General features: G+C 47.4%; 1 protein-coding gene across 4 annotated transcripts in view; it reads right to left on the reverse strand.

Moving 5' to 3' along the window:
- Positions 1 to 11,480, reverse strand: part of PHACTR2 (phosphatase and actin regulator 2) — a 259,175-nt gene extending 247,695 nt beyond the window's left edge. For all 4 annotated transcript variants that reach the window (XM_032339330.1, XM_032339325.1, XM_032339331.1 and 1 more), the window contains exon 1: positions 10,900 to 11,480. In XM_032339330.1, the coding sequence (XP_032195221.1) occupies positions 10,900 to 11,113 (214 nt within the window). In that variant the 5' untranslated portion in view covers positions 11,114 to 11,480. The remainder of the gene's footprint in view (positions 1 to 10,899) is intronic.
- Positions 11,481 to 13,341: the final 1,861 nt, after the last annotated feature.

Raw genomic sequence — 13,341 nt, forward strand, 5'->3', positions numbered from 1 at the left:
GGGGTCTCAAGGCCCACGTTGAGCGTAGAGTTTGCTTTTAATTAATTAATTAATCAATTAATTCGTTACTTAATCAATAGGAACCTCTTCTGTTCTGCTCAGACATGGCAATCTCCATTACTACTACAAAAATGTCTTTGTTCAAATCCTTACTATCAATTGGTAATCCTCATAGCCATCCTACTAGGTGCCTCCCCCCACGCTGCAAATGTCACAGTCGCCTTCTTTCCTTTCTTAATCTCAGAGTCACTAATCTGACCATCCAAACCACCCTGCCTACCAGCACACATTTCTTTACATGGCTATCTATTTTTGGGGTAGGAAGTATTACCCATAAAGTAACATGAATGACTTAGATGTTGAAATGATTGCTATTCCCACCAAAGTAATCATGCTGGGAGGCAATAAATGTAATCCCACAATGGGGTCACTATCCTAGCCATTTTCAGAATGCCTTTTCAAATCTGCCCCACTGACATAAAACTATGTCTCTGAAAGAAAGACATGAGTTTTAGAAAGAGCTACAATTGTGCTGTTACCCGGGCAAGTGGCTAAAATGAGGGATCAAACATTTCAGGATCAAAACCCCCCCCTTTTTTTTTTAAGATTTTATTTATTTATTTCACAGAGACAGAGAGTACAAGCAGGGGGAGTGGGAGAGAGAGAGGCAGGCTCCCCGCTGAGCAGGGCGCCCACTGCAGGGCTTGATCCCAGGACCCCGAGATCATGACCTGACCAGAAGGCAGCCACTTAAACTTTTGTTAAACACTGTTTAGTTTAGTGCCCCTAAAACTTTTGTTAAATACTGTTTGATACAGTAACATCATACTTGAAAAAAGCAGGGGTGCCTGGGTGGCTCAGTTAAGCATCTGCCGTCAGCTCAGGTGAACTCGGGGTCCTGGAATCGAGCCCTGCTTTGGGCTCTCTGGCTCCCTGCTCAGCAGGGCAGCTGGACAGAGTCTGTTTCTTCCTCTCCCCCTGCTTATGCACTCTATCTCTCTATCAAACAAATAAAATCTTTAAAAAAATTATAATTTGTATAAGCATATAGTCTTCTAGTATGATGCTTTATTTCTTTTTAAATTTTATTTATTTATTTGACAGACAGAGATCACAAGTAGGCAGAGAGGCAGGCAGAGAGAGAGGGAAGCAGGCTCCCCACTGAGCAGGGAGCCCAATGTGGGGCTCGATCCCAGGACCCTGGGATCATGACCTGAGCCGAAGGCAGAGGCTTTAACCCACTGAGCCACCCAGGTGCCCCTAGTATGATGCTTTAAAACATAACATTTGTTTGAAGACATAAGTTCTGTAACATTTTTTTATTTTAAACTATCAGTTGCATTGTTCATCATCAGCACACATTTCTATCACCTTCATCCAGGCTCCGGGAACAGAAACCAGAGATTTACAACACCCAGTAGGTCAGAAAAGAGGGGTTAATGTATGTTTGTTATCAATGTTTAGGTTATTTAATCATTATTTAATAGAAATTAGACCTCAAAAGAAGCCATGGCAACATTCAGGTAGGCTAAAATATACATGAAGACAAAACAAGATTACCAACCAACACTGATAACATAAATCCTGGCCATAAATTGTTACAGACTTAAACTATGTCAGTTGCTGATCCAAAATTGAAACATCACACCTATGATATTCTTGCCCTGGTCATAGTAATGAGCTCTGGATACAGATACCGTACTTCTCTTTAGGTCACAGGTTTCTTCCTGTTATGAAGGATAAGAAGAAGCTGCTTTTTCTCAAGCCTTCACAGAGACATCAAGAAACTGCAAAGTAAGACATATAAATGTCAAGTCTGAGCCAACAGGTCACAAAGGGAGCTAGATCTCAGAGCCCTTTTTCTAAGGCAGGCTGGTGCAACCTACTTCTCTGTGCAAATTTCAGCTAGTGTGATCAAAGATAGTGAGTCACCCAGTACGGTATTTTTAAAACACTAACGCTGCTTCAGTGTTGCTGTTTTTTTATCCCTGGGCTTCACTGTTAACTGAAACTACACTTGTACTTTGAGACAAGATATGGTTCTTGGGCATGAGTTATACACATGACTCCAAGACTGAGTGGTTTTAGTTGAAAACAATGCATTTAAGTAATGATAATTGATGTGTACTTGCCTGAAAATATGGGATCCCAGAATCCTATTCCCGTTAATCCAAATTTACTATTTATATGAGAAATTGGAAGTGTTGGATAGACTTTAAAATATGCAGATAATTGGCTGCAGCCTTAAAATGAACTTTTGAGGGGGCACCTGGGTGGCTCAGTGGGTTAAGCCTCTGCCTTCTGCTCAGGTCATGATCTCAGGGTCCTGGGATACAGCCCCACATTGGGCTCCCTGCTCCGTGGGGAGCCTGTTTATTCCTCTCTCTGCCTGCCTCTCTGCCTACTTGTGATCTCTCTCTGTTAAATAAATAAATAAAATCTTTTAAAAAATGAATTTTGGGCGCCTGAATGAATTTTGGGTGGCTCAGCGGGTTAAAGCCTGTGCCTTCAGCCCAGGTCATGATCCCAGGGTCCTGGGATCGAGCCCCCATCGGGCTCTCTGCTCAGTGCAGAGCCTGCTTCTCTCTCTCTCTCTCTCTCTCTCTCTCTGCCTGCCTCTCTGCCTACTTGTGTTCTCTGTCAAATAAATAAAATAAAATCTTTAAAAAAAAATCAATCAATAAATAAATAAAAAATGAATTTTTGGGAGAAACAGATGTTTATTACAATGATCTCTCATAATAGTATATGTATATAATAATATATATACTATATATAATATACTATTATAATGTATTATATCACATATTATATAGTATATATTATATGAGCAATATATAATATATATTATGTAGCACAATATAATATATACATGAATATATTATCATATATAATATATATTATATATATTAGTACTGTATATATAATATATAATAGTATGTGTGATAGCATTTCCTTCCTGTCAGTGGGGGTATGTGTGAGTTGTTTACTCGGAGAGGCGATGGGCACGCACCCAGGTAAGCCTGCGGGAGTAAAGAGCAAGAACCTTGAGACTGGAGAGATTCGAGTATTGGTTGGACTACTCTTCTGCTACCGGTGGGACTTGGCTGGGTCACTCCACCTGAGCAGGGTTCCTTATCTAAAAAGTGGATCTATGTCATAGGGTTGCTACAAAGATGAAATAGGATAGTGTGTGTAAATAACGCAGGACTGGATCGGCAGAAGGATTCACTTCCTTCTCTGCCCACTTCACTGCCCGCGTGCATCCAACCCGCGGCGCTGCCTCCCAGCGCGGCTGCGGAATCCCTGCTTCGTGGATTCCATCATCACCGGCCTTGCCGGACTGATATCCACAACTTCCCTTTCACAAATTTCTTCTGTGGCTGTTCCACAATTATTCCCCCAAGGAGGAGTTAATTATCTCATGAGCAGTTCCTCAAAAACTCTGGTTAGTTCATTTTTGTTTTTGTTTTTGTTTTTTCATTTTAAAACCTTTGGACATCAGAGCTTCTACCCAATGTTCAATTTTATTTGTTTATTTATTTAGCCTAATTTTCGGTGTAGCGATACTTGCTGTCCAAAGAACGGCCTTTTGGGAAATTCATGCATTAATTCTGTACACACCTAGTAAGCACCTGGCATATTCTTGACCCTGTATTAGGCACCCAGGATGCAAAAATAAATAAAACACACTTTCTCTTTTCAGTGACTTTAAAGGATGAGGAAGGAGACAAATCAATGCACAATTTTAATATGCCATAGTAAGTTCCATAACCGAAGTATGCAAACAGTGCCAGCATTTTCGTGGCTCTTTCAAGTTCGAGTTTTTCCATGGTTCAGCCTCATAAAAATACCATGAGCTAGGTGTTCCTGTTACTGATCCTCTCCAGGTCAGATATTAAGAAGCCAAGCAGAAGGAAGGGAAGTAGGTTAACCAAGGTCACACAGATAACAACCATGATTCTGTGTCTCAAATCTCAGTTGTCTGGGCTCCTTCCACCATCGTCCCTCAGTGTCCCAGTCAGAAAAATACACTCTATCAAGCTTGCACATGCCTTAGAAATGTCACCTAAATTGTGTCTCCCTGGAAACATTCAGACACAGGAATGTTTTCATTCTGTGGCCTTGGCCTAGCCCCCAGTCTCCCTTCTGTCCCCTCTCCCACAGCAACCCAACAGAGAGCCAAAGAAACTGCTGAGTGTTCTCTCACCACGCTGGGTTGTTTCAGGTCTCGGTGCTTTGGCTTATACTGTTTCCTCTCCCCAAACCCTCCTCTGCCACCTCACCCAATTCTATCTTCCAGTTCCTCCTCTTGCATGGAGATAGCACAGGTTTCACCTTCTCCAGGAAGTCTTTCCTGATTACCCTGCCTGGAGCCATCCCATACAGCTAAGCCTCCGGTGTTCTACTCCCCAGCCTGGGACAGGGCCCGAGTCATAGCTCATACCTTTATTGCACTGCAGCTGTTGGTTTATTTGTTTGTCCCTCTCCCACTGGACTGTGAATTCCTTAGGAATATCTTTGCAGCCTCTGTTTGGCCCATTGGCTGTTTGCTAATTTAATGAATAAATGAAAAATCAAGATAGGATCCCTCTCCTGGTGCAGTCCCTGCAGTAGTTAGAGCTCAAAATAAAGCCACAGCTTTGCCATCAGTCTCAATGCTACCAGCGAACTACCTACCGATCTAAACTAGAGCTTGCCCGGTTTGGGTATAATTAGCTTTTCATGCATCCTCTGGAAACCAGAACAAATCATCATTACATCATTTCTTTTTTATCATAATTATGGCAAATGACAATGGCTTAGATGACCACACATGCTTTTGTACCAGGACTGCCACACCCTATCTGAACGGTCTCTGCTCTCGGTGTTACCCCCAAACTGAAAATCACATGCCTTGGGCACCTGGGTGGCTCAGTCAGTTAAGCATCTGCCTTTGGTTTAGGTCATGATCCCAGGATCCTGAAATTGAGTCCCAGGCCGGGCTCCCTGCTCAGTGGGGAGTCTTCTTGTCCCTCTCCCTTTGCTCCTCCTCCCTGTTGTGTTCTCTGTATCAAAGAATATAAATAAAATAGAAATAGAAATAAAATATAAAAATAAGAAATAAAATCTTAAACAACAACAACATATCTGCTTACCTCTTCACATCCAGTGCCTGGAACAGTGTCTTGCACATCGTAGCCCTCAATAAATACCAAATGAATGAACGAATGAGTGAATGACTAAATGAATGGAAACTGCCCAGGCTCAGTTCTAAGCGGCCATATTGGTGACCCCACCTCCAGGCCACAGCTGGTTTGAGTTTGGGTGGGTATCAAATCAAGGACGGGGTGCCTGGGTGGCTCAGTGGATTAAAGCCTCTGCCTTTGGCTCAGGTTATGTCCTGGGATCAAGCCCTGCATGGGGCTCTCTGCTCCACAGGGAGCCGGCTTTCTCCTCTCTCTCTCTCTCTGCCTGCCTCTCTGCCTACTTGTTATCTCTGTCTGTCAAATAAATAAATAAAATCTTTAAAAAAAAAAAAATCAAGGGCAGACAATCCATAGGCTTCTCTATGACCTATGACCTATGGCCTACTAGGAAAAGGTAGCTGCAAACAATAGATCTCTTCCAGGAAATGTGAGCTAAGAAATGTGAAGAAATGTTTCCAGGTAAACATAAGGGCAAGAGCTAAAAGGAAGCAAAGGTAAGGTTGATGTAAGCTAGGTAGAAGCCATGATGTGGTTTTTTTGTTTTGTTTTTCTTTTTAAAGATTTAATTTTTAAGTAATCGCTACACCCAGTGGGTTTTGAACTCAAGACCCTGAGATCAGGAGCTAGATGCTCTACCACATGAGCCAGCCAGCCTGGTGTTGGTAAGCAGCTGGATGGAGAAGCACCTGTGAAGCCCAGGAATCTGTTCCAATTCGAGACTGAGAAATCTGGTCAGCAGAGAGGCAAAGAGGAGGAGCTCCATGCCAGGTGGCCATGCCCGAGAGAACCTCGGGGAAATGCTTCCAGGTGTTGCCTCTGCTCCTGACGAGTTTCTCGTCTCAGCCCCGGGTCAGGAGCAACCTGACTTAACCGGCAAGTCCTTCCCTAACAGGCGAAGATGACTTTTAAAGTTTTTCAGCCTCTGCTACAGGGTAACAGGTGAAGCTGAATTTTCAAATGTGTCAACCTCGGGTATGGGACCAGCAACAGCTAATGGGGTGCCTCTGTGAGAATGAGATGAAAGGCACCCCTTCTGAGATGAAGCCGGACCAAGGGAGGCTCCTAGCCAAAGGCGAAGCCCTGCCTTTGTGCAAAGGCCGGGGAATATGTCTGGACACCAGGGGGCACAGCTTGGTCAGGGCAGGGCACAGGCTGGATCTGAGCACCCCTTGTCTGCTCTGTCCAGCACCCACCTGCACTGCCCAGACCGTCCCCCCTTTCCCAAGAGGGCAGCTTTGCTGTCCTGTGAGGAGGCAGAGACAGAGAGTAAACTTAGAGCCAGAGAGAAAACTTAGGATCTTTGTTCCATAAAAAAAAAAAAATCACTCTGAGCTACACAAATGGAAAGTGAGCAGGCATCCGTGGTTCCTGGCCTAGGGCAGCTCCAGCCCAGCTGTGAATGGGGCCCAGGAGCCCCTGGGGACTCAGCCACCCCAGCAGAGCATTAGGCTTTGGAGAACAATAGCTGAGCAGGCAAACACTGACCCTGAAGATTTATATCCCTGGAGGGCAGTGAAAAGTGCTCTGAGAGCACAGGCAAGGTGTAGACAAGCAAGGACTTCCCGTAGGGGGACAGGTGCCAACTGTCGAGCCAGCAGACAGCAGCATTTCGTTCCTGCGGCCAGACAGCTGTGGGTGTGGACTATGGACTGAAAGAGAGTTTCTCACTCTCTCCACTGAACACACCAGGGATCAAAGACTCCAGACAAAGATACTAGATTTGCCGTTACCTATACGCCTACATGCAACAGGGCAAGGGATGCTGAAGAGGTGAATCAGGGTGCCGAAAGAGAGGAGACTGATGCTGTACGTCCTTTCATTAATGGGCTCATTCGCTCATCCCTCCCTTTTCTGAGGCGCCTCACAGGATTCTATGTTCTGTGCAGCCCAACATGCAAGAGGAAGAGTCATTGCTTGAAGATAGCAAACACCTCTTGTCCCAACAAATCTGTCACAGCACCTGGCATAGAGAACTCGCTGAAAGCTTCCAGAAAGAATATGCCCTGGGTTGTATCCTATAGTCACTAAACATTGGGCTTATCAGAAGAGCACGTCCCAACCCACAGACAATGTTGAAGTCACTAAAGCAGGGAAACATGGGTCTGAAAGTTAAGAGAACACCAGTCCATACACCATGAAAAGCTTATTTCACGGTTTTATTTTTTTTTAATGGGTAAAATATCACTCCATTTACAAAGGAATGCCAGATTTTAAATATCCAGAGCTTTTGTTGAATTCCAGAACCATGAGCTCAAAAACCACAAAGCAAAATCAATCTGGATTTTTCTAAAGCAAAAGCCTCAGTTTTTATAAGGCCAATAAAAGGGCTTAAGTATCAATTCTGTTATTTAAGTTATGGTTTTTAAATGTACTTATTTGAATATATTTGGGTTTCTTCACATTTTATATGGATTTTAAAATAAAAAACTAGTTTTTGTTGACAACACAATGAATTTTTATCATGTGAAGAAAAATAACTGCACAAACCACAAGTTAAATAGAAGCTCCTGAAGTCTGAGATGCTTTTCTCGACAAAAATCTAGTAGTAAAGCGCAGACAGGAACAGTGGACTCTCCTGTGATAACCCAGTGCTCACACAGAGGTCTTTTAAAAATATGCTTCATATTGGACTGACTCTTATTTCTATTTTTGGCAAAATTCTAGAGGCTGACTTTAACGTTTTTAGTTTTCTTTCATAGAGAGAAAAATGGAGAGGAAGTAGGGACGGGGTGACAGAGGCAAGCAACCTGAGAGTGGATGGGGTTTTTTTGGACTGAGGCTCTTTGACAACCCAAGGACACCTTCCAGGCTCCTTTTCCTTCTCCTCTTCTGCTCCCTCCCAGCCATACCTCATTGGGAATCATGAGGTCCCCTCCCCACAGAACACCCTCCCAAGGTGAGTTAACTCATTGTTAGAAATTAACACTTAGGTGGGGCCCCGGGTGGCTCAGTGGGAAGCTGGACTCTTGATCTCAGGGGGTTGTGAGTTGGAGTCCCATGTGGGGTACAGAGATTACTTAAATAACAATAAAACATAAAAAGAAATGAACCCTTAGGAAAGACTTACAGTCAAATGGCTAGAATCAGGAATGGGAGTGAGAGGTGCCATTTGGGATGTGGTAACAGCAGAGGAGAGCCCCGACAGGGGTGTGGGAAGGCACCAAACCAAACCCTTCAACCTGACACTTGCCCAGGACAACCCTGGCCACAGCATCACAATACACATGGCAGCAAGCTATACTGACACACTGTTCATGAGCTCTGCTACACATCCAAATCACCTAATGTCCAGGCTGTACCTGAAGCCAATGAAATGAGAATCCCTGAGGGGAGGGCCTCAGCCGTAAACTGTTTTATTGTTGTTGTTGTTGTTGCTGCTGTTGTTTCAACTCCCCAGGTGACTGACTCCTGTGCATAACCAAGTTTGAAAGCCAGCGTCAGTAAATAATAATAAAAACAACCTGAGAATCTGGGAAGTGCAGATTGGGATGCAGTTGGTCTGAGATTCTGCTGGGAGGCCCATGCTGTTGGTCCCGGCCAGTTCTGGTAGGACCATATGTGATCTAGCTCTGGAGAGTGCCCATGTAGGTGCAGAGCTCCTGGGGAGGGCTTGGAAATTGGGCTGCCCTACCCCATGCCACACAATGTTTTCCCAAGGTGGTGTAATGTTCCCACTGGGCTCTAGGACAAGTAATTCTGTGATCCAAGGCCTGTCATCTAGCTGCTTCTCTGAGGTGGATTCAGAGGCTGCAGGATTCTGCGGAAATCCTGTGTGTGTGTGTGTGTGTGTGTGCGCGCAGGCGTCAGGGAGGGGTCAGCTCATCCTTTTTCTCACCGACTCTGAGAAATGCGGGGAGTTCCTGGTCACACTTAGCCAGTTCTTAAAGAAATGCAAGGCTCAGTTCTGAAAATGGAATATAGTAATTTAGAAGAAGTTCGCTCTCTCACGCGTGGATCAGCGTACTGGGGTGCCGGGGACAACTCAGCTGCAAGTTGTCACTTCCTAACATCATTTAAGATATAGAGTTCTTGGGAGTGACATAACTTTACAAATTGAAGTCTGCGGTTCACATTACGTGTACTTTGCACGCTCACATTTGAAAGTTCTTTACTGCCCTTTTTCTGCACACAGCCCTTAATTTCTATGTGTGAAGATGAAAAAATGATGATACAAGCTACACTTATTTTATCCAGTCACCAAACTGAACTGATTTTTAGTTGATTTTTTAGAGTCATCTGAACGTTGATTTTTGTAAAAATCAACCAAGACTATCCATGGGTCAAGTTCCAACAGGCTGAGACAAAATAAGCAGGAAGTAATCTACATTCAATTCAATGTTTTCCACAATATGAATTTGGCAGAAGGCTCTTTTCTCAAATACCATGACCTGCATCCCACTACCTGTGTTTAGCGATTCTGTCCGGCTTTATCCAAAACGGTCTGCAAAGTCTGATTAACAACACCTCTGATACTAAGTATATACTTTGTACTGTGAACATTACCACAATCATAAGAAAATGGAGGGTTCTGATGGAAAACAGAGCTTGTGAGCTGGCATAAAGTCGGAGAGACCGAGATGTGCCTTTTCTGAACAAGAAACTTGGCTTCAAGTAGATGTGAGGTTGAGTCAAAGCTCAAAGGCCTGACCTCAGAGCACAGATCCTCAAAGGGGTCATGGCGGATGGTGGTGGAGGGTGCCCCGCACTGCAAGGGCCTCTGGCTGCTACGGGTAGTTTTGATGTTAGCTTTCATTTCCACCTTCCATGCATCCTCCCTAGACTGCAAATCGGAAAACAATCCTTGGGCACTTAACAAATCGGTGGACTTTTAGAAACAGTTCTGCAGTTCTTAGGCTAATGCTTTGCTCAAGAGCATTTAAAAATGATTAATTATTTAATCCCCATAATCTCCCTGTGTGATAGTTCCACACTCTCATCCCCACTTTAAGTACCGAGATATGAGAGACAGGGGTAAATGGTTCGCCTCACGTTACACACAGCGCAACGCTAGCAGCACCCGCCCTCGGCCGAGTTCCTGGTTCTGCCCGCCCGGGTGCACAGAGCAGCCCCCCGCACCCGCCGTGAGCCCCGCGCAGACGGGGGACCTCGGCGCTAGGCAAGAGCTAAGCGGATCGGTGCAAACGCAGAGGTGCTGGCTCAAGCCTCGGTCGAGTAACAGCGAGAACCCAGTGAGCACACAGGGGGCCAAACTCTCAGCAGCACCTGCGTGCGTTTTTACAGAGCGGAAAAGCTCAGACCCGCAAACCGCAAACAACTCTTTATTTCAGAAGCACGAGCAGTTAAGAAGGTTTCCAAGACCAGCATTGACCCTAGCCCTCAGAGTGAGGGGACCGCACCCCTCCGCGGGACCAAAGTCTCTTCTGACCGAAAAGCCTAAGAACCAGAGCAGCCGGTGCGCCCAGCACCACACCGCCGGGCGGCCGAACTCACTAACCCCGGGGCTGCACCCTCGTCCGAAGAGACGCGCGCCCACCCGGCGCACCGACCGCAGCCTGGCTGGAGCATCCCGGGCCAAGGGCCAGAGACGCAGGCAGGAGAGCGGGAGAAACGCACCGGGCAGTTCAGCTTCGCGCTCCCCAGCGCTCCCTCCACGCCCCTCTCCTCCCGCCGGCGTCCGGGCCCGCAGCGTCCCGCCGCCACCTGCCCCGGCCGGCCCTTTCCCGGTCCCCAGCGCCCCGAGCCGCCTTACCTGAGCCGGAGATGTGGACCCGGAGCGGGCGGCCCCTGCTGGAGCACGACGACAGGTCACTCTGGGAGCGGCCGCGGGGGCTCGGGTCCCCGGGCAGCCTGCGCAGGGCCGTCGCCGGCCGCGGGGCGGGCTCCTGGGGCTCGGGGGCCTCGGCCGCTGCCGGCCCGGCGGGCCCGCCCAGGGGCTCCACGGAGCGTCTGCCCGCCTCGGCCATCGGCTTCAGGCGGCGGCCGGCCGGGAGCGCGGGGTGGGGCCGGCGCCGAGGGCTGCGCTGCGGGACGCGGCGACCCCGAGGCAGCGCCAAGGGCGGGGAGCCTGGACGCTGGGCGCCGAGAAGCTCGTGGGGCGGGCGGGAGGAGGAAGAGGACAGAAAAGTTTGCACAGGAAGGAGCCGCCTACAGCCGGCTCTCGCTCCGGCGGGCGAAAGCCGCAGGGCTCGGAGCTGGGCCGCCCTCGGTGCCCGCGAACCTACCAGGCTGCTCCTCCCCCCAGCCCAAGCACTGCCCTTTGCTAGAAGATGGCTGTGGAGTCCCCTCTGTGCCGCGCGCTGGTCACCCAGCAAGCAGACCTTAGAGAAGTGGCGTTTGGGCTTCAGGAGCCGGGATGCAAGGTCAGGGTTAATGCCGGTTCCATTTAAGGCGGGGGAGGGGGGGTGATGCCAGGTACACACACTGGAGTCGCCTTGTGATGGCACAGAAATGGCCATTCCGAGTTGACAGACAAGAAGCTGAGGCGCCCCGGGACGCTGGACTTGCAGGTGGGTTAGTGGAAGATCCTGGAGTCCCTTAAGTGAAGTTCAATGCCCTTCTCTTCTCACTTCCAGCCCTCAAAGCCCTTCTCCACCCTGACCCTTGGCCACACTCCTGGGTTTCTGTTTGCTGGGTAAACTCAAAGGTCATGTTTAAAAGGTCAGTCTCTTGAGAATTGAATAAAGAACAGATTTGATAACTGAGTCTACGCTTCCTAATGGAAAGACAGATCTCCTGGCCGCTGTGGATTGGAAATATCTGAGTTGATACCATGCCTTGTAGGATTTTGCAAACTGGGCAGCGGAATTTTTGCTGATTTGGCTGGGTATGGCACAAACTAAGCTTTATCATCACCTTAGGTCCCCAAGCTGTGACTTGCCCAGAAGGGAAAGGTTGTAAATCAGGCTCAAGAGTCACCTGAAGAGTCATTTCTTAAAACTTATGGCAAAAGAAGAATGCCCCTGGGTTGCTCAGGGGCCAAAGATAGGCAACACGAAGAGAAGGAGACTGGGGAGGAGGAGTGAGGGTTAGCAGCATGCACTCAGGGACACACACGACATGCCCATATTCCAGGTGCTATGTCAGACACTTTGCCCATATTTTATCCTTTAATAAGAAGACCAACCCAAACAAGAGAAGGTAAGAGAAAGGAGTGACAGAAATGAGGGGTGCAAGCTACAGACATAGGTTACCACCCAGAAAGGCCTTTGTAAACTAGCCCATGATAATAGCTACAGCTCACCCTTAATAATTTAAAATGTCTTTCACCTACAATTTTCACAGCAACTCTGCAGGGAGGGTATGCTTATTCTAGCTTTGCTGTGAAAACCGTCCAAACACAGGCCTGTTTCCACCCAGTCAGCCACGCTTGCTGGGCCTGCTCTAAATATTTCCTACCTTCCCACTTCTTCAAATCTCACTCCGCCAAATGAGACCTGACTTGTTGGGAAGTGGAGGACAGAAAAAAAGATGTCTCTGCTTCTGAATGCTGACTAGCATTGTTCTAGTAGCCTGGGCAACTGGATGGGTTTTTCACTCTCCCCGAATACTCAGCGTAAGACAACAGTGGCACTTACCATTGTCATCTGCTGTCCTGCTATCCCGGGTATTGTATCTGACTGCTTCCAGCCGCTTTCTCAGCAGTGAGCCCCCCTCACAAGCTGTCTGCTCTCCGGGGCACACAATCCTGCACTTGGGCCTCACCCTGCATGGCTCACAGCGTGAAGTCTCCCACCATCCCTCCGCGGACCCCTGCTTCTGCCTTCTCTGCTTTATCCTGTCTGTCATCTCCTGTGAACAGTAGTAAATGAGTACGTAAACACTTCGGAGCACAGACGTCTTCCCTGGTATATTATTCAGTTATTCTGCAATTTGTCATTTCAGCTGCTCTTCAGTAAATACATAAATGAGTACCTTTGTGGGTCAGGCACTGTGCAAGGTACTCTGTGCCTTTGAAGAGCTTCTCAACCCTATTTTCCTCCGTTCATTTTCCCCTCACAGTCCAGCTTCTAGAGAGAGTAGCATCTGCTTGCTAGTGCCATGTTCTTCTGCATCTACCCCTTTACTCTCGTGGGTGACTTCTGTCCCCACTACCAGATGAGTGGGACTACTTGGGCCATGAGGCCTCTTGAGCACCTAGTTGTCAAATGCACTGGAATCTCTCAGGTCTGACTTCATCTAACCCCCCTGCAGC

The sequence above is a fragment of the Mustela erminea genome, chromosome 4 (genome assembly GCF_009829155.1).
Source record: "Mustela erminea isolate mMusErm1 chromosome 4, mMusErm1.Pri, whole genome shotgun sequence".
Lineage (NCBI taxonomy): Eukaryota > Metazoa > Chordata > Mammalia > Carnivora > Mustelidae > Mustela > Mustela erminea.